Here is a 25,337-nt window from a genome sequence, read left to right on the forward strand (position 1 = left end):
TTCGATGACATGGTCTCGAGCTTAACGATATAACTTCGTACTTCGGTTCGATATAATTCGAGGTCGAACTTTAACCTGCCATATATCAGTCTCGATTAGTCACACAAGAGCCAAGAGGCGAACCCGATTTTGACCGTATACACTTTGATCTCGAGTTACTAATAGTATTAATTTTCAGTGGAATAGTTCATCTTTGAGAAAGAGAAGTATCTTTCACGAAATTTACCACAAGCAAGTTATATAATTTTTCTCATGATACGGGAATTCGGACGGCTTAATGTTGTTTCATATTTGATTGCTTATCTTTTATGTTTTGACATTGGTTTCTTCTTCATTCATTTTTGGCAAAACGGCCTAATATGCACCCAAATTGTACCTGTTTGTCATCCTAGTAACTGAACTTATGGCTTTTTTATTTAAATACCTCAAGTCAACTATTTGCATAGGAGTAATAAATATCTCTGATGTATAACATGTTTGGCGAAAAGTATCTTATTTTGAGAACAACTTTTCAAAAAAGTACTATCGTAGAAAAGCAATTTGTATTTTGTTATTTAATTTGAAAAGCATTTTTGAATAATAATTTGTGTTTGGTCAAATTTTTTAAAAAGTACTTTTATGTGTCAAATTACAAATAAGGACATGGAGAGATTTGATTAATAGTTAATATTATATAAGTAGATAAATAATTACAACAAAATAACAACAACAACATACCCGGTATAATTTCACAAGTGGGGTCTGAGGAGGGTAGTGTGTGCATAGACCTTACCTCTACCTGGAAAGATAAATAAGCTATTTCCGATAGACCCTTGGCTCAAGATAAGGTGGAAAAGAAAAAAAAGGGAAAGAATAAGAAGAAGAAGAAGAAGAAGAAGAAGAAGAAGAAAAAGAAGAAGAAAAAGGGGGGAGAGAAAGGCGGGGGAGACAAAAGACTAGATAAATAATTAAAAATATTTATTACTAAAGATAATAATTAAGTTTTTATTTTATTTAGGTAAAATATAAAAATAAAATTGAAAAGTACTCTATTCTTTCAAGATAATTTAAATATATAAAAAAATCATCCAATAAATATGAAAATTCATCCCAAAAGTCATTTTATATTACTTAATAGTTTAAACTAAATAAGGTTATTTTGGTATATATAATATTTTGCAAAGGGTATTTTTGGTAGGGAAAAAAGTCAAAACTGCTTCTGCTTCTGGAGAGAAACTACTTTTTTCTGCTTCTAGCCAAAAACACTTTTAAATTAAAAAAAAACTTGGCCAAACACCTCAAATTGAGGAAAAAAGTACTTTGTTTTGAAGAAAAAAATACTTTTGACATGGTGAGAAGCTTGGCCAGCTATTAGCGTGTTTCTCAATCGCACATTTGTTCATTTATGTATTGAAATGTTGTAAATTGTGAATTTTGTTATAAAATAAAAACTGTAAAGTAAAGATAAGTATAGAGAGAAACTTATATATTATTCAAACTTCAAACTTCTGTACATAATGAACTGAACACTCCTCTATTTATAGAAGAAAGGAAGCAGTTGCGAGGCTTTTCAGGAAGCAGCTGCAAGGCTTTTCTTTAGCTACTTGTAAGCTGTCTGCATGAGCTGCTTGCAACCTGCCTGTTTAATAAGAAGCTGCTGCAAATCATTTCATTGAGCTGCTTGCAACCTGCCTGCATCAGCTGCTTGTAGATAAATTTCAACAGAGTACTAAATGGATAATCTTCTTCAGGAAGATTATCTAGAGCGGAGTAATAAATGAACATCCACAATATAATTATTTTCATAACATTCCCCCTTGGATGTTCATTAAAAGGTATTGTGCCTCGTTAAAACCTTACTAGGAAAAACCCAGTGGAAAAAATCCTAGTGAAGGAAAAAGAGTACACATATTTAGTAATATGCATTTCTAGCTACCTTATTAAAAACCTTATAAGAAAAATCCTGTGGGAAAAAATCTTAGTAAGGAAAAAAGAGTACATCGCGTATTTTACTCCCCCTAATGAAAAACTTGTTTCAAATATTTAAGTCTCCGCATTCCAATCTTGTATACCATCTTCTCAAAAGTTGAAGTTGGTAAAGATTTAGTGAATAAATCTGTCAGATTGTCACTTGAACGGATTTGCTGCACATCAATGTCACCATTTGTCTGAAGATCGTGTGTGTAGAATAATTTTGGTGAAATGTATTTCGTTCTATCTCCTTTTATAAATCCTCCCTTCAATTAGGCTATGCATGCAGCATTGTCTTCGTATAAAATTATGGATCTTTTATCACACTCCAAACCATATTTTTCTTGAATAAAATGAATCACTGATCTCAACCATACACATTCCCTACTTGCTTCATGAATAGCTAGTATCTCAGCATGATTTGAAGAAGTAGCAACAATTAACTGCTTTGTAGAGTGCCATGATATGACAGTACCTCCACATGTAAACACGTACCCGATTTGAGATCGAGCTTTATGGGGATCAGATAAATAACCTGCATCTGCATAACCAACAAGATATGCACTACCTTTGTTAGCATAAAAAAATACATATCAAGAGTTCCCTTTAAATATCGCAAAATATGCTTAATCCCATTCCAATGTCTCTGAGTAGGAGAAGAGCTATATCTTGCTAGTAAATTAACAAAAAATGCTATGTCATGCCTTGTAGCATTAGCAAGATACATAAGTGCACCAATTGCACTGAGATAGAGTGTTTCAGGACCAAGGAGTTCCTCTTCCTCTTTTGGAGGTCGGAACGGATCCTTATTCACTTCAAGTGATCGAACAACCATTGGTGTACTCAATGGGTGCGCTTTGTCCATGTAAAAGCGTTTTAAGACCCTTTCTGTATAGGCAGATTGATGCATAAAGATCCCGTTTGCAAAATGTTCAATTTGCAATCCAAGACAAAGTTTTGTTTTTCCAAGATCTTTCATCTCAAATTCTTTCTTAAGATATTTAATTGCCTTTTGGAGCTCTTCTGGAATTCCAACAAGATTTATGTCATCAATATAAACAGCAAGTATAACAAATTCTGATGTCATTTTCTTTATAAAAATACATGAAAAAATAACATCATTTATGTAACCCTATTTCAGTAAATATTCACTAAGGCGATTATACCACATGCGCCCAGATTGCTTTAAACCGTACAAAGATCTTTGTAATCTGATTGAATACATTTCCCTAGATTTCAAATATGCTTCAGGCATTTTAAATCCTTCAGGGATTTTCATTTAAATCTCATTATCAAGTGACCCGTACAAATAAGCTGTAACCACATCCATCATATGTATTTCAAGTCTTTCACGTAAGGCTAAACTGATGAGATATCGAAATGTTATGGCATCCATAACTGGTGAATATATTTCTTCATAATCGACTCCAGGTCGTTGTGAGAATCCTTGTGCCACAAGGCGAGCCTTGTATCTTTCAACTTCATTTTGGTCATTTCTTTTTCGCACAAAAATCCATTTATGACCAACTGGTTTTACACCAGCAGGTGTTTGGACTACTGGTCCAAAGACCTCTCTTTTAGCAAGTGCGTTCAATTCTGATTGAATTGCCCCTTGCCATTTTGGCCAATCAGATCTTTGTTGACATTCTTCGACAGATCAGGGTTCACAATCCTCACTATCTTGCATAATGTTAAGTGCAACATTATATGCAAAAATATTATCCACCACTATTTCAGATCGATTAAATTAATCCCATCACTAGTAGAACTTATTAAAAGTTCCTCACTCACTTGAGTCTCGGGTTCATTGATTTCTTCAGGAATCTCAGAACTAATCAGATCTTGGGTCTCTTCAGGAGATCCCTTCATAATATCATTTTGATCATTTGTCGATTTTCTTTTTCTAGGATTTCGATCCTTAGAACCCAAAGGCCTACCACACTTCAGGCGTGCTTTAGGTTCACTAGTTCTTATGCTAGTAGATGGTCCTACTGGGACATTAATTCGTATAGGCACATTCTCTGCAGGGATATGTGACTTAGTTATCCTTTTCAAATCAGTAAATGCGTCTGGCATTTGATTTGCTATATTTTGTAAATGGATGATCTTTTGGACCTCCTGATTACATATATGGGTAGTGGATCAAAATGAGATAATGATGAAACTTTCCACACAATTTCTCTTTTGATTTCCTTTTTCTCTCCCCCTAATTGTGGAAAATTTATTTCATTAAATCGACAATCTGCAAATCGAGCAGTAAATAAATCTTCCGTCAATGGTTCAAGATAGCGAATAATAGAGGGTGATTCAAACCCAACATATATTCCTAACCTTCTCTGCGGGCCCATCTTACTGCGATGTGGTAGTGCTACTGGCACATATACAGCACATCCAAAAATTCGTAGATGGGAAATATTTGGTTCATGACCAAAAACTAATTGTGACGAAGAATATTTATTATAATGTGTTGGTCTGAGACGGATAAGTGATGTTGCGTGCAAGATAGCATGGCCCCAAACAGTAGTGGACAATTTTATTTTCGTAAGTAGTGATTTTGCTATCAATTGCAGTTATTTAATAAATGACTCTGCAAGGCCATTTTGAGTATGAACATAAGCTACAAGATGTTCAAATTTTATTCCAACTGATAGACAATAATTATCAAAAGCTTGAGATGAGAATTCTCCAGCATTATCAAGGCGAATAGCCTTTATAGGATAATCTAGGAATTGTACCCTTAATCGAATTATTTGGGCTAATAACTTTGCAAACGCCAGGTTGCGAGATGATAGTAGGCAAACATGAGACCATCTTGAAGATGCATCTATTAGGACCATAAAATATCTAAACAGCCTACTTGGTGGGTGAATAGGTCCACATATATCCCCATGTATATATTTTAAAAAGTTAGGAAACTCAATGTCAACCTTCATTGGTGATGGTCTAGTGATCATTTTGCCTTGATAACAAGCATCACAAGAAAATTCATCATTTGTAAGAATCTTCAGGTTCTTTAATGGATGCCCACTCGAATTTTCAGTAATTCGTCTCATCATTATTGATCCAGGATGACCCAAACGGCCATGTCAAAGCACAAAAGTATTTGAATCAGTAAACTTCTGGTTTACGATAGAGTGTGCTTCAACTGTACTAATCTTTGAATAGTATAAGCCAGAATATAAAGTTGGTAACTTTCTATAATGCATTTCTAGCCAGAAATATTCTTTGTAATACAAAGATATTCCACGTTCATTTCATCTATTGTCTCAACATGATACCCATTTCGGCGGATATCTATAAAACTCAACAAGTTTCTTTGGGACTTGGAGGAGAATAATGCATTGTCTATAATAAGTTTTGTTCCCTTAGACAGAAATACAATAGCTCTTCCGGAGCCTTCAATCAAACTTATATTACCAGAAATTATAGAAACATTTGCTTTTTGCTTATGCAAATAAGAAAAGTATTTCTGATCTTTGAATATGGTATGAGTTGTTCCACTATCAATTACACAAATATCTTTATGATTGGTCTTTGATCCAAACATAATTTGAGGATTATCCATATTCTTCAAAATGACATAAACAAAATAAATATGATAGTAACCATTATTATCAAAGCATAACTTTTATTTATGTACAATAATTACATAACCATACTATCTACTACAAACAACAAAAATTAAAATATTTACATTTCTACATATTCACTACCGATCGCATGACTTGTTTCTCCTTCTGGGAGTGCAAAATAATCAGCTACATCCAAATGCATGAAGTCTAAATTATCTTCAGAAATAAAATTTGCTTCAGCATTTTTCACTGTCTTCTTGAGGGAAGCTTGATACAACTCAACCAGGTGCTTTGGCGTATGACATGTACGTGACCAGTGCCCTTTTCCTCCACATCTATAGCATGCATTTTCTGGTTTTGTTGCTTGCACCGCTTCATACTTTTGTTCCTTCCTTTTCCACTGTTGGTGATGAGGAGAGTTCTTTGGTGCATTGTTATTACCACGATTAGAGTTTTCTCCCCGACCATGGCCATGACCACGATTGGGGCCACGTCCTCTTCCACGCTTAGCTTGGTGGAAGTTCGTCTCATTCACTTCAGGGAATGGACAAGAACCAGTAGGTCGGCTTTCATGGTTTTTCATTAATAGCACATTATGTTGCTCGGCTACAAGAAGATGTGAGATAAGTTCAGAATACTTTTTAAATCCCATCTCTCGATATTGCTGCTGCAGGAGCATATTTGAGGCATGAAATGTGGTAAAAGTTTTCTCTAACATATCATGATCAGTAATATTATCATCACATAGTTTCAATTGGGAAATAATTCTGAACATAGCAGAATTATACTCACTGATAGATTTAAAATCTTGTAGCCTTAGATGAGTCCAATCATAATGTGCCTGTGGAAGAACGACCATCTTCAGGTGGTCATATCTATCTTTCAAATTATTCCACAGTATGACTGGATCTTTAACAGTAAGATATTCCATTTTCAGGCCCTCATCAAGGTGATAGCGTAGGAATATCATTGCTTTGGCACGGTCTTGGTTTGATGCCTGATTTTTATCTTTGATGGTGTCTGCCAGACCCATCGCATCAAGATGAATTTCGGCATCAAGCAACCAAGACATGTAGCTTTTGCCCGATATATCCAGGGCTACAAACTCAAGTTTAGAAAGATTTGACATTATTTAGAAAAAGAAAGTTCATACGTCTGATACTTTCAAAGTATTTTCTCGAGATGGCAGAGTCTCGTACTGATAACGTGTTATAAAATAAAAACTGTAAAGTAAAGACAAGTATAGAGAGAAACTGATATATTATTCAAACTTCAAACTTCTGTACATAATGAACTGAAAACTCCTCTATTTATAGAAGAAAGGAAGCAACTGCGAGGCTTTTCAGGAAGCAGCTGCAAGGTTTTTCTTTAGCTGCTTGTAAGCTGTCTGCATGAGTTGCTTGCAACCTGCCTGTTTAATAAGAAGTTGTTGCAAATCATTTCATTGAGCTGCTTGCAACCTGCCTGCATCAGCTGCTTGTAGATAAACTTCAACAGAGTACTAAATGGATAATCTTTTTCAGGAAGATTATCTATAGCGGAGTAATAAATGAACATCCACAATATAATTATTTTCATAATAGATTTGTAGTTATTGAATTTTAATTTCTTTTTTTTCTATTCTTCTTCACAGTCAAATCTCTGCCAGACCTACTATCAGCTCGCCACCATTCATTTTTTATTCTTCCCTTCATTTCAAAACCCTTAATCAAATACCACCCAAATCGGTAAAATTAGACCAAATTCTACCTTTAACATGCCATAATCTATCGTTAGTGCACCAAGAAAACACCCACTTAAGGTAGGTATTTGGTCTGAGGAAGTGATAACTTGTCAAAGAATAGGAATGTTAGAAAGGATGTTTTCTTATAGTATTGTAACTAGTGGATTATTGCTTTCATTTTCGCTATTTATCAAGCATTTGCATACGAGAAGGTGTTATCTTAATTTGAAAATAACTCGTGTAGACAAGATTAATTCATAAAGGAAAAAAAATTAACCTTAAATTTGTTTGACAGTGATGTCCCGAGATTCAATACCAATAGAAACGTGTAAATTGTGTTCGAACACTTTTTAACTTGGATAAATTCATTTATTATGAGATAAATTTAATTTTTGAATGAGTAGTTTGAATATAAGTTCTTTATAAACAGTTCAGAAAGAAAATAATTGTGAGTTGGATTGACATCATTAATTTTGAATGTTCTCTAGTGAACATGAGCTTAAAATTTAAAATCGCATTTTTAGCTTGGATTTTCTTATAGCTTGTTTGGATAGTTGTTATGTATCGTTTCATAATGTATTGTATTGTATTGTATCGTTTTGATGTATACAATGTTTGATAGATTTGATTGTTTGTCGTCACTTCATGATGTCATGTACTAATAATATGAAGAAAGAACATGCAGTATTATAAAATAAATGTAAGGTACAAGGTAGAATTATTATATAAAAAGTTGGGCAAAAGATAAAATATAATTATTTAATAATATGGAAGAGCAAGATGAGAGAAAAAAATAAGGTAACGATGCGACCGCACCAAATAGGTCGGTCCATAAAGTGATATTTTTCGTCGATACGTAACGACGAATTTAATGACACGACACAATAAAATTTAAGTAATAAAAACAAATATTATATTTAAAGTAACAATTATTCAACTTGAAGGGGGAAATAGAACGACAATTACGAATATACTTATTTTGGATGGGTCGGAACAAAACAATAGGTCGGATTAACCAAATGAGTTCTGCCTATAGGAATGGATGAAAAAATGTAATAAAGAAACATAATATAGGGAACAAAATAAACAAAGAAATGAGATAATATCAAATTTGTTATAAACAATAAAAAAAGAAGAGTATTGCAGAAAAAAGTAGAGAGCAAATTCTTATTGATTTGGGATGAATTATAATGGAATAGAACACCTCTATTTATAGGGAAAAAGTAGCTTAACCGACAAGTAACAAACTATAAGATCTCTCTAAAATATAGACATTTACCTTAAATATAATTTTATTTATAACACTCCCCCTTGAATGTCTATTCAACAAATAATGTGCCTCGTTTAAACCTTAACTAAAATAAAACCCAGTGAAAAAAATTATAGTGAAGGAAAAAAAGTACACATATCTAACAATACGCCTTTTGGTTGCCTCGTTAAAAACATTGTAAGGAAAACCCAATGGAAGAAAACTTTGTAAAGAACAAAAAAATACATCATGTATTAACTCCCCCCAATGAGAGCATCAATTCACATCTTTGAGCCTTCGCATTTCAATCTTGTGCACCATCTTCAAAAGATCGTTGGTAAAGATTCGATAAACAAATCAGCCATATTAACTTGAATGAATATGTTGCACCTTGAAATCATCATTCTTGATAGATATATAATGTCTTTATATAATATCGTGGAATGACTTTTCAATATCTCCATAGAGGTAAAAATTTTCGTTATCACATTATCATGCTTATAGTTATAGCACGATACATATGTGCACAAATTGTACTTAGAATGTGCTGCTTCAAAATCAAGAATTGAATATGCTTTAAGTGATTTAAATCATTTAGAGATTGTCATATAAGTTAAGTCATATAAGCCATACAAATCGACTTTAGATGTATATCAAGTTTTCATACCATGCTAGACATATAAGATAGATAAAAGTGATTATATACACCATTGACTTTATACTTTCAAGTGTTTGAACTACATGTCTTTCATATGAAACCAATTCTATTTGAATAGTGTCTCTTACATTTGGCCAATATTTTTGTGTCTGTATTCGACAGACTTAATATTTTTGTATCGTCGACGAACATTTTATATCAGTTTCAATATTTTTTTCATAAAGACATAACATAGAGATCTCTTCATTCATATTTTCAGGTGCATGAACCTCTCCTGAGATTTTATGAAGTGTTATGTCATGTGATCTTCTAGATCACTTGCCTCCTTATTATGATCATTTTGATCATTTGCTCATCTTCTTTATCAAGAATTTTATTTGAACCGATTTGTCTATACGCTTTAAGCGTACTATATCTTATTCGAGGATCTATATGTAGAAATGATAATTTATTCCACGTAGCTTTTTCTCAACTGTTTATCATGTCCCCCATTTGTAACGATCCGACTTGTCGTTTTGAGTAATTACTCTCCTTTCTACTATTTGAAGTCTTAAATAGCTTCATATGATGTATTATGACGTGTGTGAATTGTCGGTTTTGATTTTTCAGGTATTTCAGGATTAGTTCGGAAGAATGAATTTCATGTTGGAAGCTTAAATGAAAAAGGGTTAATCGAAGTTTGACTTTTATGCAAACAACCCCGGAATAGAGTTTTGATGATTTCAACAGCTCCGTATGGTGATTTTGGACTTAGGAGCGTGTCCGAAAAATTATTTGAAAGTCCATAGTTAAATTAGGCTTGAAATGGCAAAAATAGAAAAACTAAAAATTGGAAGTTTGACCGGGGAGTTGACCTTTTGATATCGGGGTCGGAATACGATTCTGTAAATTTGGAATAGGTCTGTTATGTCATTTATGACTTGTGTGAAAAATTTAAGGTCAATCGGACTTGATTTGATAGGGTTCGTCATCATATGTAGAATGTTCCGACGTCATTTCTTCAAGCATAAGTGGTATCACAATAAGCAAATGAGCTCCAAATTTGGTTTTGATTAAAGCATCAGATCCGTATCTAAATTACGGAGCCATAACAAAAATAATCGTCAAATTCGGACATCATATGAGAGAGTTATGCCCATTTCCGTATCAAAAAAGATTTTCCGTCACCGCAGCGCCCAGAGTAGCGTGGGGTGCTGACCTGGCGCTGGGAATTGGTTGGGATTCTGGAAACTATGCCACAGGCAGCGCCCCACGCTACCTGTAGCGCTTGAAACAGCTGAGGCCCTATAAATGGGGGGGTTTTAGCCATTTTTGACAAAAATAGAGTTGGGGAGCTCGGTTTAGAGATTCTTGGGCGATTTTCATGGGTAAACATTGGGAGGTAAGTGTTCCTTATCCTATATTGATTATATTTCATGATTCCATATTCATTTTCATCATGAATCCGTGAATTTATGAAAGAAAAATCAGATTTTTATAAAATCAGATTTTTATAAAATCTTCCAAAAATGTAAAATGAAGATTTGAAGGTACTATGGATAAGAATTTGGAACTTAGCAGATTGCCAACAATTGAAGAAGTAAGGACAACAGTTTTTGAGCTTAGTGAGGAGAGTGCTAGTGGCCCTGATGGACTCACTGACTTATTTTATCAAACATGCTGGGATGCTATTGGTGCTGATATACACAACATGGTGCTACACTTCTATGGAGGAGCTGCATTGCCTAAATCCATCACTCACACCAATCTAGTATTGCTGCCCAAGAAACCTAGAGTTGAGACCTTTTCTGACTTAAGACTTATTAGTTTGAGCAACTTCATTAACAAGGTTTTGTCTAGGGTGTTACATGACAGATTGGAGAGTTTTTTGCCATCACTAATAGCTCCTAATCAATCCGGATTTGTAAAGGGTAGGAATATATTTGAGAACATCTTATTGACTCAATAAATTGTCACTGACATAAGGTTAAGGGGAAAGACAGCTAATGTGGTGATCAAACTTGATATGGCTAAGGCCTATGATAGGGTTTCATGAAAGTACTTATTGCATGTGCTAAAGAAGATGGGATTTTCTGAACACTTCATCAACACGGTGTGGAACTTAATGTCAAATAACTGGTATTCAGTATTGGTGAATGGGCAGTCCTCAGGGTTCTTTAAATCGACAAGGGGTGTGAAACAAGGGGATCCCCTAGCTCCAGCATAGTTCATTCTGTCAGCTGAGGTACTTTCCAGGTCTTTGAATAAACTCTTTGAAGACAAGTCATTTGTGGGATTTGGAATGCCTAAGTGGTCGGATCCTTTAAACAACTTGGCGTATGCTGATGATACGGTAATCTTTGCATCTGCTCATCCTCCCTATTTGAGCAAGATTATGGCAGTGTTGGGGAACTATGAGAATATATCAGGTCAGATGATCAACAAAGATTTCATACTACATGCATTCAAAGGTTGCTAATGGATTATTTCAGGCAGTTGGAGCTATTACATGATTTGCAAAAGGTAAATTTCCCTTCACATATCTAGGGTGTCCTATTTTTTACACTAGAAGAAGGAAGGACTATTATGAGGATCTTATAAAGAAGGTGAAAGCTAAATTGCATTCATGGAAAGGAAAGCTGATGTCATTTGGAGGAAAGGCAACACTCATCTCTAGTGTGTTGCAAAGTATGCCAGTTCACATGTTATCAGTCCTTGATCCACCAAACAGCATCCTGGGGCATCTACATAAGACTTTTGCTAGATTCTTTTGGAGCACAAAGGAAGAAGGGAGAAGCAGACAATGGGCTTCATGGCAAAATCTTTGCCTTCCTAAAGAGGAAGGGGGCTAGGTTTTAGGTCCTTAAATGATGTCTCAAGGGTACTGTTTGCTAAACTATGGTGGAGGTTTAGGACCACAAAATCTTTGTGGTCTAATTTCATGTGAAATAAGTATTGCAAGAAGGAGCTACTAATAGTGGTGCATTTTAGAGGAGGGTCTCATGTTTGGAGACAAATGCTGAATGCTAGGGAAGAAGTAGAACATGAGATCGTATGGGAATTGAAGAGTGGAACAACTAATATTTGGCATAAAAATTGGACTGGATTGGGTGCACTTTATTACGTATTACCTGAAGACTTTCCAATCAATGAAGGTCTTCAGGAGGTGGCAGAACTGCGGCAAGAGGAAGCATGGGATGATCAGCTGCTAGATCAAACTTTCAATGAGGAAATTGCAGAACATATAAGGCTAAATGTGCACTATAAAGGCAGTGAGGGATATTGGGATAGGCCATACTGGATGCCAACTCCTTCAAGCAAGTTTAGTGTTAGCAGTGCTTGGCAAATATTAAGGCATAGGGCTGACCCTAATCAGGAATTCAAGTTAATATGGATTAAAGGTTTGCCATTCAAGATATCCTTCTTCTTGTGGAGATTGTGGAGGCAGAAAATAGCCACTGATGACATGTGGAGGAGGCAAAGGCAAATGGTGATGTCTAGGTGTTGGTGTTGTCAGCGGCCCCAAGACGAATCCATTGAGCATATATTTGTCACAAGTCCTACTGCCTCTAAGGTATGGAACTTGTTCGTGGGGGCTGCTGGAATTTCTGTGCAATTGATTCTATTGAAGTAGATTATAAGGCATTGATGGTATGCTCAGTGTTGTCCAAAATTAAAGCCACTATTTCAAGCAGTACCAGCTATCATCACTTGGGATCTTTGAAAGAGAAGAAATGCAGGTAAACATGGTGGTTCAGTATCCACAAATAGGGTGATTCATGAGATAAATAAGACATTGCATCAACTGGCAAGGGTGAGGTATGCTTGGATCCCTAATATTCCATTGTTATGGCCAGACATGATTCAATACTTTGAAGAATATAAACCTATATTAATCACTACAAGAGTAACATAGCATCTTCCTTTTCATGGTTGGTACAAATGTAATACAGATGGAGCTTCAAAGGACAATCCTGGACCTAGCTCCCTAGGATTTTGTGTGAGGGATGATGAAGGTGATGTGGTGTATGCTAGGGTAGTAGACCTGGGAGTGACAACTAATGTGGTGGATGAAGCTAAGGCTATTCTTCAAGGGTTGGAATATTGTGTGGAGCATGATCTTCATCCTCTCATACTGGAGACTGATTCATTGGTGATGAAGAACGCGATAGAAGGGGAATGAGATCCTCATTGGGTAATTGCACAGGATGTGAAGAAAATTATAGATATGAAAGACAACTTCAATGCGATCTTTCAACATGTGTTCAGAGAAGGCAACTCAATGACGGATTTTATAGCTAACATTGTGTTCTCTTTTGTAGGTACATCTGAGTTTCATTCATTCTCTGAACTGCCTAGTGCAGGGATGAGGTTGATCAATCTAGACAAATCTCAATCACCTAACCTTAGGGTTAGGATAGCAAAGAGAAGAACCCAAGACCGATGGCTTCACTGGATTGGACTATGCACAAACTGATATGTCCAAATACTAAGGAAAATGCTGAACCCATCATATGGTATTTTTGGAGATTGTTGAATCATTTTTCGGTGGTATTAGCATGCTTTCATGCTCAATCTGAGGATGGTTTAGCAATGTTTAGAATTATGTCTACGTTAAAGGTTCTAGCAGGGAAGGATCTGAGCTTACAAGATCACAAAAAGGCACAATTTCAAAGGCTGGCCTTTGCCTTGCAAAGCCTGCTTAAAGCCAGCTCATGCCTGGCTTTTGCCGTGTAAAGCCTGGATAAAGCCAGCTCATGCGTGGCTTTTGCCTTGTAAAGACTAGCTAAAGCTAGCTCATGCCTGGCTTTTGCCTAGTAAAGCCTGCCTAAATCCAGCTCATGCCTGGCCTTTGCCCTGTAAAGCCTGCCTAAAGCCATCTTAAGCTTGGCTTTTGCCTTTCAAAGCCTACCTAAAGCCATCTCATGCCTGGCCTTTGCCTTGCAAAGCCTCCCTAAAGCCATGCTCCTCTTCTACACATTAATCTTGATGAGTGAGCACATGATTAATACTTGAACAAAATCAGTCCACTGCATATGGAGATCATATAGTAGCTACACTTGGAAGACTATGTTGGCTTCAACTCTGTGGTGAAGATGTTTGGAATTTATTTTAGCCTATGGACAATATACCCTGGCACCTAGTGAGAGCTTGATAGGTGCTGCTTGGTATTTTTCAATGACAATTGGATTCACATACACTAATAAGAGAAGGAAGCATTCAACTCATCATGTTGTAATAGCTAGTTCATTAGATTTTAGCTTTTCTATCTTTTTAATAGCTAGTAGCTTCATGCAACTTCAACTTCTATTTTGGTTTGGACATCTTGTAAGTTTTGGACCCATTTTGGGATTTTATTTATATATTAGCCACTAGGCAAAAAAAAAGATTTGAAGGTCAATCCGATGTCGGAATTCGATAATTTTTGTATGGTTGAACTCGTATTGGAACGGATATTCGGATTTCGTGAGTTTTTTTGGGATTTGAGATGTGGGTTCCACTGTTGATTTTTAAATTAATTTTGAATTTTATTGTGAAATTTAGCATTTCATATGGAATTGATTCCTATACCTTGTGTTGATTGTATTGAATTATTTTAACTAAGATTCGAGGCGTTCAGAGGCCGAATCACGAGGAAAAGGTTTATTGGAATAAAGAGTTTGCTCAGACTGAGGTAAGTAACTCTTATAATCTTGGAGCTGAGAGTATGAACCCTAATTATACGTGGTACGTGTTTGGTGTTGAGGTGACACACATGCTAGGTGACGAGCGTGTGGGCGTGCACCCTGTGAATTGTGACTCTATTATTTCTGTGATACTGTGTAGTTACCTAAACTTATCTGAAATCATGAATCTCTACATACTAGATTTATCGAGCTGTGATTCATGTTAGAAACCATGTCTAAACTATATGCTTATTCTGATGGGACCCACCGAGGTCATTATCGGTGTTGAGTTATTTGCTTACATTGAAATTTCATACTCAGTCATGTTCATTTATTGCATATCATATCTTAGTTTCTGTTGTTATTTAATGATACATCACATCATCATTTTGGGCTAGTTTCATGACATTGTGACCCCGAGAGACTGGAGAGATTGACGACTGAGGGCCTGGTTGTGAGGATTATTATGGGATCGGGCTGCACGCCCCAGTGAGTGCAGGTACCTACTGAGTGCGAGTGCCGAGCGATTGGGAGGATTAAGTGACTGTAAGGACTGGGTGACTGGGAGAACTGAGTGACTGTGAGGACTAAGTGACCTGGATGACTGAGTGAAATGATACTCTGAGAGTATGCATATGGTTTTATCATTGAGTTGCATCGCATTAACATACACACTTGACATGCATGCATAGAGATGCATTTTTTTCATGTTGTACGGTATCACGTCATTCATGACTTCTCACACTTATTGGCATATGGGCATATTGATGCATTTTCCATTGGCTATGTGAAAAGAAAATGAAACATCTTATTTATTGTTGAAAGAAAATTTGGAAAAATTAATGTTTTTAAACTTACTCATATTTTTGGCAACTTCGGTAAAAGACTTGAGTTTTCACCAATACACTTGAAAGGCAGAGCTAATTTCAGAAATCATTACTAAGTTGAGCATATTATTATTGAATTATTACTTGTGCTACTTTAAATTATATTGTTATGAAATATTGTTGGCTATTGGTGTTGGTCCCCAACTTGTGTTCCAGTCTTTCAACCTAATGTTAAGTATATTACTTATTAAGTACATGTGGTCGGTTGTACTCATACTATACTTCTGCACCTTGCGTGCAGATATTGGATGTTGATGTTGTTGTGATTGACGGGAGCTGCATTTGAAGATGTATATGTGTTCCGGTCATAACTGTCCGTTGTTCATGGTAGCCTTAGATTTATAAGAATTTGTTTATGTACATTTCGAACATATGATGTATTTATTTCATACTAGTTTTGTAAATTCTAATCTTAGAAGCTCATGATTTGTACTACCAGTCCTTGGGGAGTTTAATAGAGTCAGTTAAATATTATTTGAATCAGATATTTGTAAATTGGCTTACCTAACGGGTTGGGTTAGGTGCCATCACGGCTAGTTGAATTTTGGGTCGTGACACCCTCATGTTAGAAAAACTAACTGCTTTCTCAACTTTGAAAATTCATTTTTGTACGTTATGGTGTTAATCAAAATATACACTGCACATCAATAATAATAAGATGAAATTATTTGGTTCCTAACCCTGAACCACTTATGAGGGGAGAATGTAATGTACTTTCGCATATAACGAATATCAAACTGATATAGATAACTTTGTTCTCATAAATAATAGTTTAGCTATTGAGTGGAGACACTCAATAAATTATTTTGCTAAACCAACGGTAATGTAAACTTATCAAGATGAACTGTCTTGAATATAAAATATGAAATTATGCTCTAAATTAAATTATTGAGCAACTTACCTCACAAACACCAAGTTGCGGGTTAATAATAAACGCACATGTAACCATCTCATAACTGCATCTTTATAAGGTTTACATGGCAGATGAATTAGCCCATATTCATCTTTGATAAATTTCATAATTCAAGAGATTCAATCCCAATTTTAGTTGGTATAATAATCGCGAGAACAAGCAACACAAGAGAATTCATAAAGAATCTTCTTCAACACTTTCCCATGTGAATTCTCGTTTATTTTGCACATAATACTTAAATCAAGATTGCTCAATAGGCCATGCCTGATAAAGTTATCTGTATTAGTAAATTTCAGAATTACATCATGACATGTGCAATTGTTAATTAAACTCCAGTTTACTATGACATGAGTTTTTATATCAATAAGCATCCATTTTACTGTGTCATATAATTTTACCATATTTTTTATTTATGTAGTACAAATCATGCAACAAAGAGGGTAAATTTTTATATACATATTACCCTATTACAGTTGTAGTAATATAAAGATATTAAATCTTCTCGTTATTTATAGTCTCAATATAACCAATCGCTTTCGCGAATACTTTAAAAACTTAGTAAGTTTCTTTGAGACTTACTACAACACAATGTCTTATTGATAATCAATTTTAGTCCTGAAAAATAGTAATAATTGGCTCTTCCAGAGATCTCAATTAATTTTGTACTATTATATATTCATCAACATCTATATGATGAATATCTCTTTTAAAGAGAAAGTTATACCATTCTGGTCATGGTCAAAATTAAATACAATATATGTTTGTTGCATTACTGCTGTCCTTTAATAATCACATTGCCAAAATATTTTGGCGTACAATAGGTACGTGTTCAATTACCATTCATACCATATTAATGACATTATTTTCTTATTTCATCTCAAACCCCCTTCTAGAGGTGAGTGTAGCATATTCTCTACCACTGACACGTTTATATTCTTCCAAGAATGAATATATATTCATAAATCACATGTTGTCACATTCATATCATGAATGGACCATAATCATCTATATGTGCTTTACAAAATCTCATGTTAAATCGGTGACAAATATTAATTTCACAAAGTGAAGGATTATTTTGAGAATTCTTATTATTCTCATTACTTCAGTGATGACGATTATAATTTAGTCTATTGCCACGTCCGTATCCATTGATATCTTTACGATAATAATTTTGTCTTCTTTGAGACTTATTACATATTACTACCACATTCTCTTAAAGGAACGAGAATGCAACAATTCAATGGGACGGGTTTTCACTTCTTATGCTCATAATCATACATGAATTTGATTATGGCAATACATAAAGATTTTACTACTTTGGGTGGTTATATATAATTTCTCACAAACACTATTAGAGTTACAATCAAGATTTATTGTCTTTGCTTGTATTTAAAATCAAATTATAGAATTTCAAGAATTTAAAAGAAAAATATAAGGTAAAATACTTACCTTAAATCAAGAATTTGTTCCTAAATGAAGTTCATGGAACAATTGAAAATCAATACGCTCAATAATATGTACAAAGTTGAGCACCATGCATGTATCCCAAAGCTTGGTGACCAAAGTAGATGCCTCTACTCAATTGGTTAGAGTCTCGTGCTGATAACGTATTATAAATAATAAAAGAAGAAGAAGAGTATATTAGAAAAAAGTAGAGAGAGAGAATTCTTATTGATTTGAGATGAATTATAATGGAATACAATATCTCTATTTATAGGGAAAAAATGACTTAACCACTGAGTAACAAACCCTGAGATCTCTCTCAAATATTGACATTCTATAATCCTATTTATAACAAAATTATGTTTCTTCGAGTGAGATCAAAGTGTCTATCCCCCGGGATTTGGATTCGAATACGTATTCAAATTCGAACGACAAGATAGAATCCTAATTAATAGTTATAAAATGAGATTTACGTAATTTATTTCAAACATTTTTATTTATTTCAAATGCTCTTTTTGAATCTCTCTTAATAACCTAAATGGTGAATTAAATTAGTGTATGAATTAATTCAAATATAGATTGAGTCGTTCACTAATTATTTCACAAAATGCAAACATATTCACCAATTGTGATACCAATAACTTTGAAATTACTTAAAAGAAAAAAATTCAATAAATATAAAATAAATAATAAATATAGCAAATTTTATTCGAAATTATTATCCTTTCCCTTCATCAAACCACGTGAGTGTCAACGGGCTTTTTCAATGCTCATTGACCCGTCTATTTGAGTATTAAAATTCCTACTGTTCAAATTACCAAGAGAAAACACAGACGACAAAACCCTAAACACAGAGAGATGCCGAAGCCAAAACGGTTGGTATGGAGAATCAAGCAGAAAAATCAGAAAGGGTCAACCTCTTCCTCCAAACCACCACCACCGCCATCGCCGCCGTGGGTGGAACTCCCTCGAGAAATCACGGCCGACATCCTTCACCGGTTGGGAGCAATAGAGATATTGCAAAATGCACAGAGAGTTTGTAGTACGTGGTGGAAGGTGTGCCATGACCCTATCATGTGGCGGGACATTGACATGGGAAGCGACATTGATGTGGACATAGGTGATGATGTCTTGGACGAGTTGTGTCGCGTCGCTGTGAATCGCAGCCAGGGTCAGTTGCACAAAATTAACATCGAGCATTTTGGCAATGACTATTTGCTCAAATATATAGCGGAGAGGTATGAATTGGAACTGAAAATTTACTCTTTCCAGTATTTAAAATTTATTTAATATCTTTTGCAAGCATTTTGGCATATTGTAGGAGTATTGAAATGTGTAGGAGTTGGTAGAGACATGGTTGTAATGTGTTTTAAATGAATTATAAATTTTGTTTTGAAACAGGACAATATTCTCTCATAAACCTATTAATCAACTTGACCTCAACTCACCCTATTATCTATTGTTGTCATATAAACCATATTAAGTAAGTTTTTCAACTTCACGAGAATGTTGCTGCAATAACATGCTTATTGGTGGAAGATGTTGAGACTTCAAAAGGATCTGCCTTTCAATTTTTTGTTTTGAGGTACAAATCACTCATCGAAATTTGATTTATGTGGGGTATATCTTTTTCATGCCTTGGAGCTACGGTAAAGTTGTCTATGTGTGAACTATAGGTAACAGGTTAGAGCAGCCACTGATGCTGCATCAGGGTAGGCTGCCTACATCATTACCCCTTGGGGTGTGGCCCTTCCCCGGACCTGCATTAATGCGGGATGCTTCGTGCACCAGGCTACCCTTTTATATCTTTTTCATGCCAAATTTTGTTACGTGCTTCTGTTTGGAGTTGGTGAATAATTTGACTTTAAGATGTGATAGAAGTTGGTTCAAATGTTGCTTATGTCTCTGCTTTTGAGTATAAAGTGCTCAATGTTAGAAACAACTCTTTTTTTTAATTTGTTGCACAATTGGCTTTTTGACTTGCTGAAATACGTATATTTAGTTGAGATAAGATTGTCTTTTCAGCTTTTGTGGATATTGTGCTAAATTTTGTGCATATGAAGAGCACCCTCGGTCGCTGCAGCACCATGAGGAACCAGACACATTAGTTCTTCTAACATGTTTATAATCTTCTGTAACTCTGTTGTGACATAATATGACTTATGTACTGCTAAATGGTCAAGCTTTGGTTAAAATGTATCTTTCGCCTTCCTTTTGGGCATTACCATGCTGAGTCATCTATTTTATTTGACATCGCTTCTGGCACCATGAGACACCAGATATATCTTTTTATCAAAAATAAATAAAGCAAGGGTGGGAAAAACTGCATGTTAGGGGATATGTTATGTGTAATTTCCATGGAAAATTCAATGAGTAAGCAAATATTGTCTAGATCAGTTGACCTAGCAAATATTGTCTAGATCAGTTGACCTAGCAAAAATTTAACATAAGATGTACTATGTGTGTGCTAAGTTCATGGATGAAATTTCAGATACCATTGAATATGCATTAGGGATATATTATGTTTAATTTACATGGAAAATTCAATGTAAGCAAATGTTGTCTAGATTAGTTGACCTGGTAAAAATCTAACATAATTACATAAGTTGTACTATGTGTATACGAAGTTCATGTCTTTTGATCTAATCTTGTGCGCTTCTGAACAGATCAAGTCAGCTAAGGCATCTAAGACTTGTCAGCTGTGATGAAATTTCAGATGGAGGTTTGGCTGCAGTTGCCAAGAACTTCCCGTTGTTGGAGGAGTTGCACATTTACTTAGCTGTTATTAGTAAAGCTGATATAGACGCTATTGGTCGTTCTTGCTCGCAGCTCAAGTCATTTACATTGAACAACATTGGATTTAGTGGATTCAGAGGATTTAGAAGTTTACATTTTAATGTCAATGATGAAGCTCTGGCTATTGCAGGAAATATGCCTGAGTTGCGACGCCTTGCACTTTTTGGGAATAACTTGACAAATGAAGGCCTGTGTGCCATTCTTGATGGCTGCCTGCGGCTTGAATCACTTGACTTGCGCCACTGTTATAGTATTGATCTTGAAGGGGATTTAGGAAAGAGATGTCGCCAACAGATTAAGGATCTGAAGTGCCCTCGTGATTCCACTTCTGGTTATGAGTTTAGAGCTCAGATTTGTGATTATAGTTCTTCCAATGATGAATACCCATCTGGGTTGTCTGAAGCTGCTGGCCTCTCAGACTATTTGTTTGATTATGAGTATGATGACTTTGATTACGACGACTTCACTAACCCATTTAGCGGCGAGTATCTTGATGAGGATGGTTTCTTTTACTGAGATCGTTTGCTACCTGAAATTTGTTAATGGTAAGAACATAGTTCTATCGAATGCTTTTTTTTTTATTACTAGCATTGTTTTGCCCTTCTTTCCTTCTCGGCCCCCGGGAAAGGTGGGCGAGAGGGGTAAGCCTCAGCTAAAAACAATGTCTCAGGCTCCTGGTGGTGCAGCTCAGCAAGAGGGCATGCTCAGATCCACCTGGTCTAGTGGAAATCTTTGGGAGGAACGACAGAATTAGCTATTTGCTAGAAAATCAATGGTTCCACTGTTGTTTTGCAGGTTCTTGTTTGCTGGGTAAACTGCGATTCAATTGTTCAGCAAATTCTAGGTTGCTGTTCGAATTGCCATTCGTGTCATATTTTGCTGCTCTCATAGCAGTTGAAGTGTCCGGGTTTGCACATTGTTGGCAGCAGATTGTAATTGTAGTTATTAAGGCAGGCCTTAATCCACTAACCTTAGCACTTGGCTGCTTAGAACTACCAGATAACTACTGTGTTCTCTCCTTTTTTGTTTGGTTCATAACCCCTTCACATAAGTCGAATTTGGTAAATTTCTTAGTCTTTTGTTTGAATGTATATAAAAGCCACTTCAAATTATAAAAGCCACGCACATACATACATAATCTACAAACTATAAGTTCAACAAAAGAGTGGGAGGCATACCAGTCGAGCAAAAATATCAAAAGTGCCTCCACCAAGCCAAAGTGAGGACTCAACTGAAGGGAATTGTCATGGTGCCTCTAACCTCATAATTTCAGTCATTTGTTTTCACTTTGTTCGTCTAATTAACACGATCTACTTGTAGTTCGTCTCTCTTCACCTTACTCTTAGATCTCTTCAAGCTCCACATAATCGATTGGTGATTATCAACAAATTATGCTTTCCTTTATCATCCGCACTCTCAATATCTGTAATACATTGACCATTTTATATCAATCGTCAAAGATTCTTTCTTTTGGACCATATTGTTTTTTTCCAAATAGATTCATTTGAGTTACCAAGAATCCTTTGTGATTGGCCATAGTCGAGGCATCAGAAGTTGCGAGGGCTCGTGGCCTTGCTTATACTCACTAGTGATAGAGACATTTAAAGCCCTTACTTTTAAAGCACTTAATCCTGGTCGTAAGATTTTTAAATATAGTGAAAAGGGTATATGTCCTCATTCAAAAGCTTTCTGATAGACTTAGAATGAGAAATAAACTTTTAAAGCACTTAATCCTGGTCGTAAGATTTTTAAATATAGTGAAAATGGTACATGTCCTCATTCAAAAGCTTTATGATAGATAGAATGAGAATGATCTTAATAGGGAGGATATCCCTTGTTTTCTTTAGTCAATGCGTGTCATAAAAGTGACAATATATGAGAATTTTTACTTTGATATGAAGTCACTGATAATATTAATTTGAGTTCTCATAATATTCAATTAATTACTTTTAGCCTTCTATTAGTACAAACTTGCTCATTTTTAATCTGCTTACTAATGGACTCTTAGTAGTTTCAACAAATTACTAACTTTGGACCATGTGGCTGTCGCCTGCTAAGTGAGACTTATTTTGATACTTTCACTTCATAATTTTACGGAAAATAATGTCATAGCATAATAACTTCGCATTTATGGACCCTTAATTATAGTGTAAAAGATTGAAAAATAATGTCGATTTAGCATAACACATAGTAATTCACATGGACAAACGACTAGCACTTCAAATAAGCGGGAGCATTACATGCGGTTATTTGCGTATTACTATTATTGAAATTAAAAATTAATTTCTATCTTCAAGCCAACATCACCTTGAGAATTTATAGTATTTTAATGTCCCCTAAATTATTTTTTCACTTCTCTATTTTAAGAGTAACTTGTATATATGATTACTTTATTAAGTTCGAGATTATTTTATTTTATTTTTAATCTTCTCAATAGTAGTATAGTATTTTATTTTAATTATGTGCAGCACTACAGTATAAAAGGCTATTTTTGACTTTCACCTCCGAAACCCTAGCTATTGCCCCAACCCCTAGATATATAAAGTGTACTACTCCATAATAAACTCTTTGGTGCGGGCCGCTTTTGCAGAAACCCTAGTTCCAGTGAGTCTCTTCTCTCTACCATTTTTATTTCCTTCCTTTCAGTTTTGCATCTAACGTACGCTATGTACCTCTGTTGCAGAAGGTAAGGGAGAAGAAGTGAACAACAATGGCGGTGCCTCTACTTACCAAGAAGGTCGTGAAGAAGAGGGTTAAGAGGTTTATTAGACCCCAGAGTGACCGTAGAATCACTGTCAAGGTATAACACAACCTTCTGTTATTATTATTAGCCCTTTCAGCTTCCCAAATTAACTTTGTTTTGTTGTTGCATTTTTTTTCTTTTGTAAAATAAAGGAGATCTAATTGACCCTTGAAAGGCAAATAGGGGAAGAAAATTTGAGTCAGAATTAAGTTTTATTGGTTTAGCTTTTGTCCATTTGGTTCGATTTTTGCTGAGTTTTTCGGATTTTACAGATATAGTTGATAACTCAAAGTAATTCATACTACCTAAGTTGTCAAACAATGTATGAGTATGGCATTTCCTTTGAGATGATATTGTATCTAATATCTAGAGTTACAATGTATTTTGACATTTTATTTAGAAAGGTCTTGTGATAATGTTGGGATTTCAACCCTGTTGACATTAATTTTAGTGCGATATTTGATGACCTTCTCCCTGCATTTGGTTGTTTGGCTGTTTTTCTGAGTAATAGTGTTGCTGCTAATAAGATTGAAAGATTTAAGTAATTTATATGCATGCCATTTGGTTGTTATGTATGGAATCATGTTGGTCAGTTGGTTTGAAATTTAGTTACCAGCTTGGTAAAGACACTTAGAAGCATGTAATTAGCGTTTTCAAATGTAGCTTCCCTTTAGCAGTTATCTGTACAGGGCTTAATAAATTGAACTGATAAGCCAGGATGGATTTGAACTGTTGCTTCAGACCACATTCTGGGGTGTAATTGATTTCTCTATGGTTAGCTATTATGGCTTGCTAGGAAATCTTGTGAATTGAAACTGAGTGTTCAATCCTTTATAACAGGAAAGCTGGCGCAGACCCAAAGGTATCGATTCTAGAGTGAGGAGAAAGTTCAAGGGATGTGTCTTGATGCCCAACATTGGGTACGGGTCTGACAAGAAGACCCGCCACTATCTTCCCAATGGTTTCAAGAAGTTTGTTGTGCATAATGCAAGTGAGCTTGAGGTCTTAATGATGCATAACAGGTAGCATGATAAACTCACTCACTCATCTCCTGTTTCTTACTATACCTACAGGTTTGATTTATCGTGTCTTGTCAACCAACTTATTGCTCTTTTCCTTCCCAGAACTTACTGTGCAGAGATTGCACACAATGTTTCCACGAGGAAGAGGAAAGAGATTGTTGAGCGAGCTGCCCAGCTTGATGTTGTCATAACAAACAAGCTTGCTAGGTTGCGCAGCCAGGAGGATGAATGAGCATTTTGGCTTTTAAATGATATCTCTATATTGTTAGTGTCTGCACTTGTTCCTTGTGTTTGTTTGATTAACATTCTATTTTTCCCGATGCGGATTTTGATTTATCCTATTGCTATCAGATGCTTAAATTTTCAGATTTTAGTACACCTTTTTTACCGGTGTTTTGGGTAAGTGGCTTTATGTTCGTTAATATATGCTGATCTGCATGTTTTACATTAAATGGCTAGATTGTATGCTGATCTTGATTTCTTTATTACGATCTATAGATCAAAAGATTGCTCAAGATGCATCATGTGACATTAAACATCAGTGACTTGAGCTACAACTTTGTCGAAGCTTTGTTTTGATGTGATGCTACTTCACTTTTCAGTAATAATTTAGTTATTTACTGATTATGACATCTTTCTGATATTAAGAGCTTATATGATTAAGTTCATACCTGCGATGCTCTATACAGAACCTGTTGATCTGTCTTTTTTAACTGCAAATCGGTAACATATCTTC

At 35.3% G+C, this 25,337-nt stretch overlaps 2 protein-coding genes across 3 annotated transcripts; both read left to right on the forward strand.

Annotated features, from left to right (window-relative positions):
• The first annotated feature begins 18,839 nt into the window (after positions 1-18,839).
• LOC107785824 (F-box protein SKIP19) lies at positions 18,840-21,945 on the forward strand. The gene is made up of 3 exons (XM_016607208.2): positions 18,840-19,278; positions 20,707-21,381; positions 21,632-21,945. The coding sequence occupies exons 1-2, from the start codon at positions 18,899-18,901 to the stop codon at positions 21,350-21,352; spliced, it is 1,026 nt and encodes a 341-aa protein (XP_016462694.1). The 5' UTR covers positions 18,840-18,898; the 3' UTR covers positions 21,353-21,381; positions 21,632-21,945.
• A 1,364-nt stretch (positions 21,946-23,309) lies between these two features.
• Positions 23,310-25,004, forward strand: LOC107785823 (large ribosomal subunit protein eL32z). Of its 2 annotated transcripts, none has more exons than XM_016607206.2 (4): positions 23,310-23,440; positions 23,520-23,636; positions 24,420-24,601; positions 24,704-25,004. In XM_016607206.2, exons 2-4 carry the CDS (start codon positions 23,547-23,549, stop codon positions 24,831-24,833), a joined length of 402 nt encoding a protein of 133 aa, XP_016462692.1. In that variant the 5' UTR covers positions 23,310-23,440; positions 23,520-23,546; the 3' UTR covers positions 24,834-25,004. The 2 variants fall into 2 exon arrangements, with proteins under 2 accessions (XP_016462692.1, XP_016462693.1); XM_016607207.2 differs by having other exon boundaries at positions 23,395-23,440; positions 23,523-23,636.
• The last annotated feature ends 333 nt before the right edge of the window (positions 25,005-25,337 follow it).

Source organism: Nicotiana tabacum, chromosome 17 (assembly GCF_000715075.1).
Source record: "Nicotiana tabacum cultivar K326 chromosome 17, ASM71507v2, whole genome shotgun sequence".
NCBI lineage: Eukaryota > Viridiplantae > Streptophyta > Magnoliopsida > Solanales > Solanaceae > Nicotiana > Nicotiana tabacum.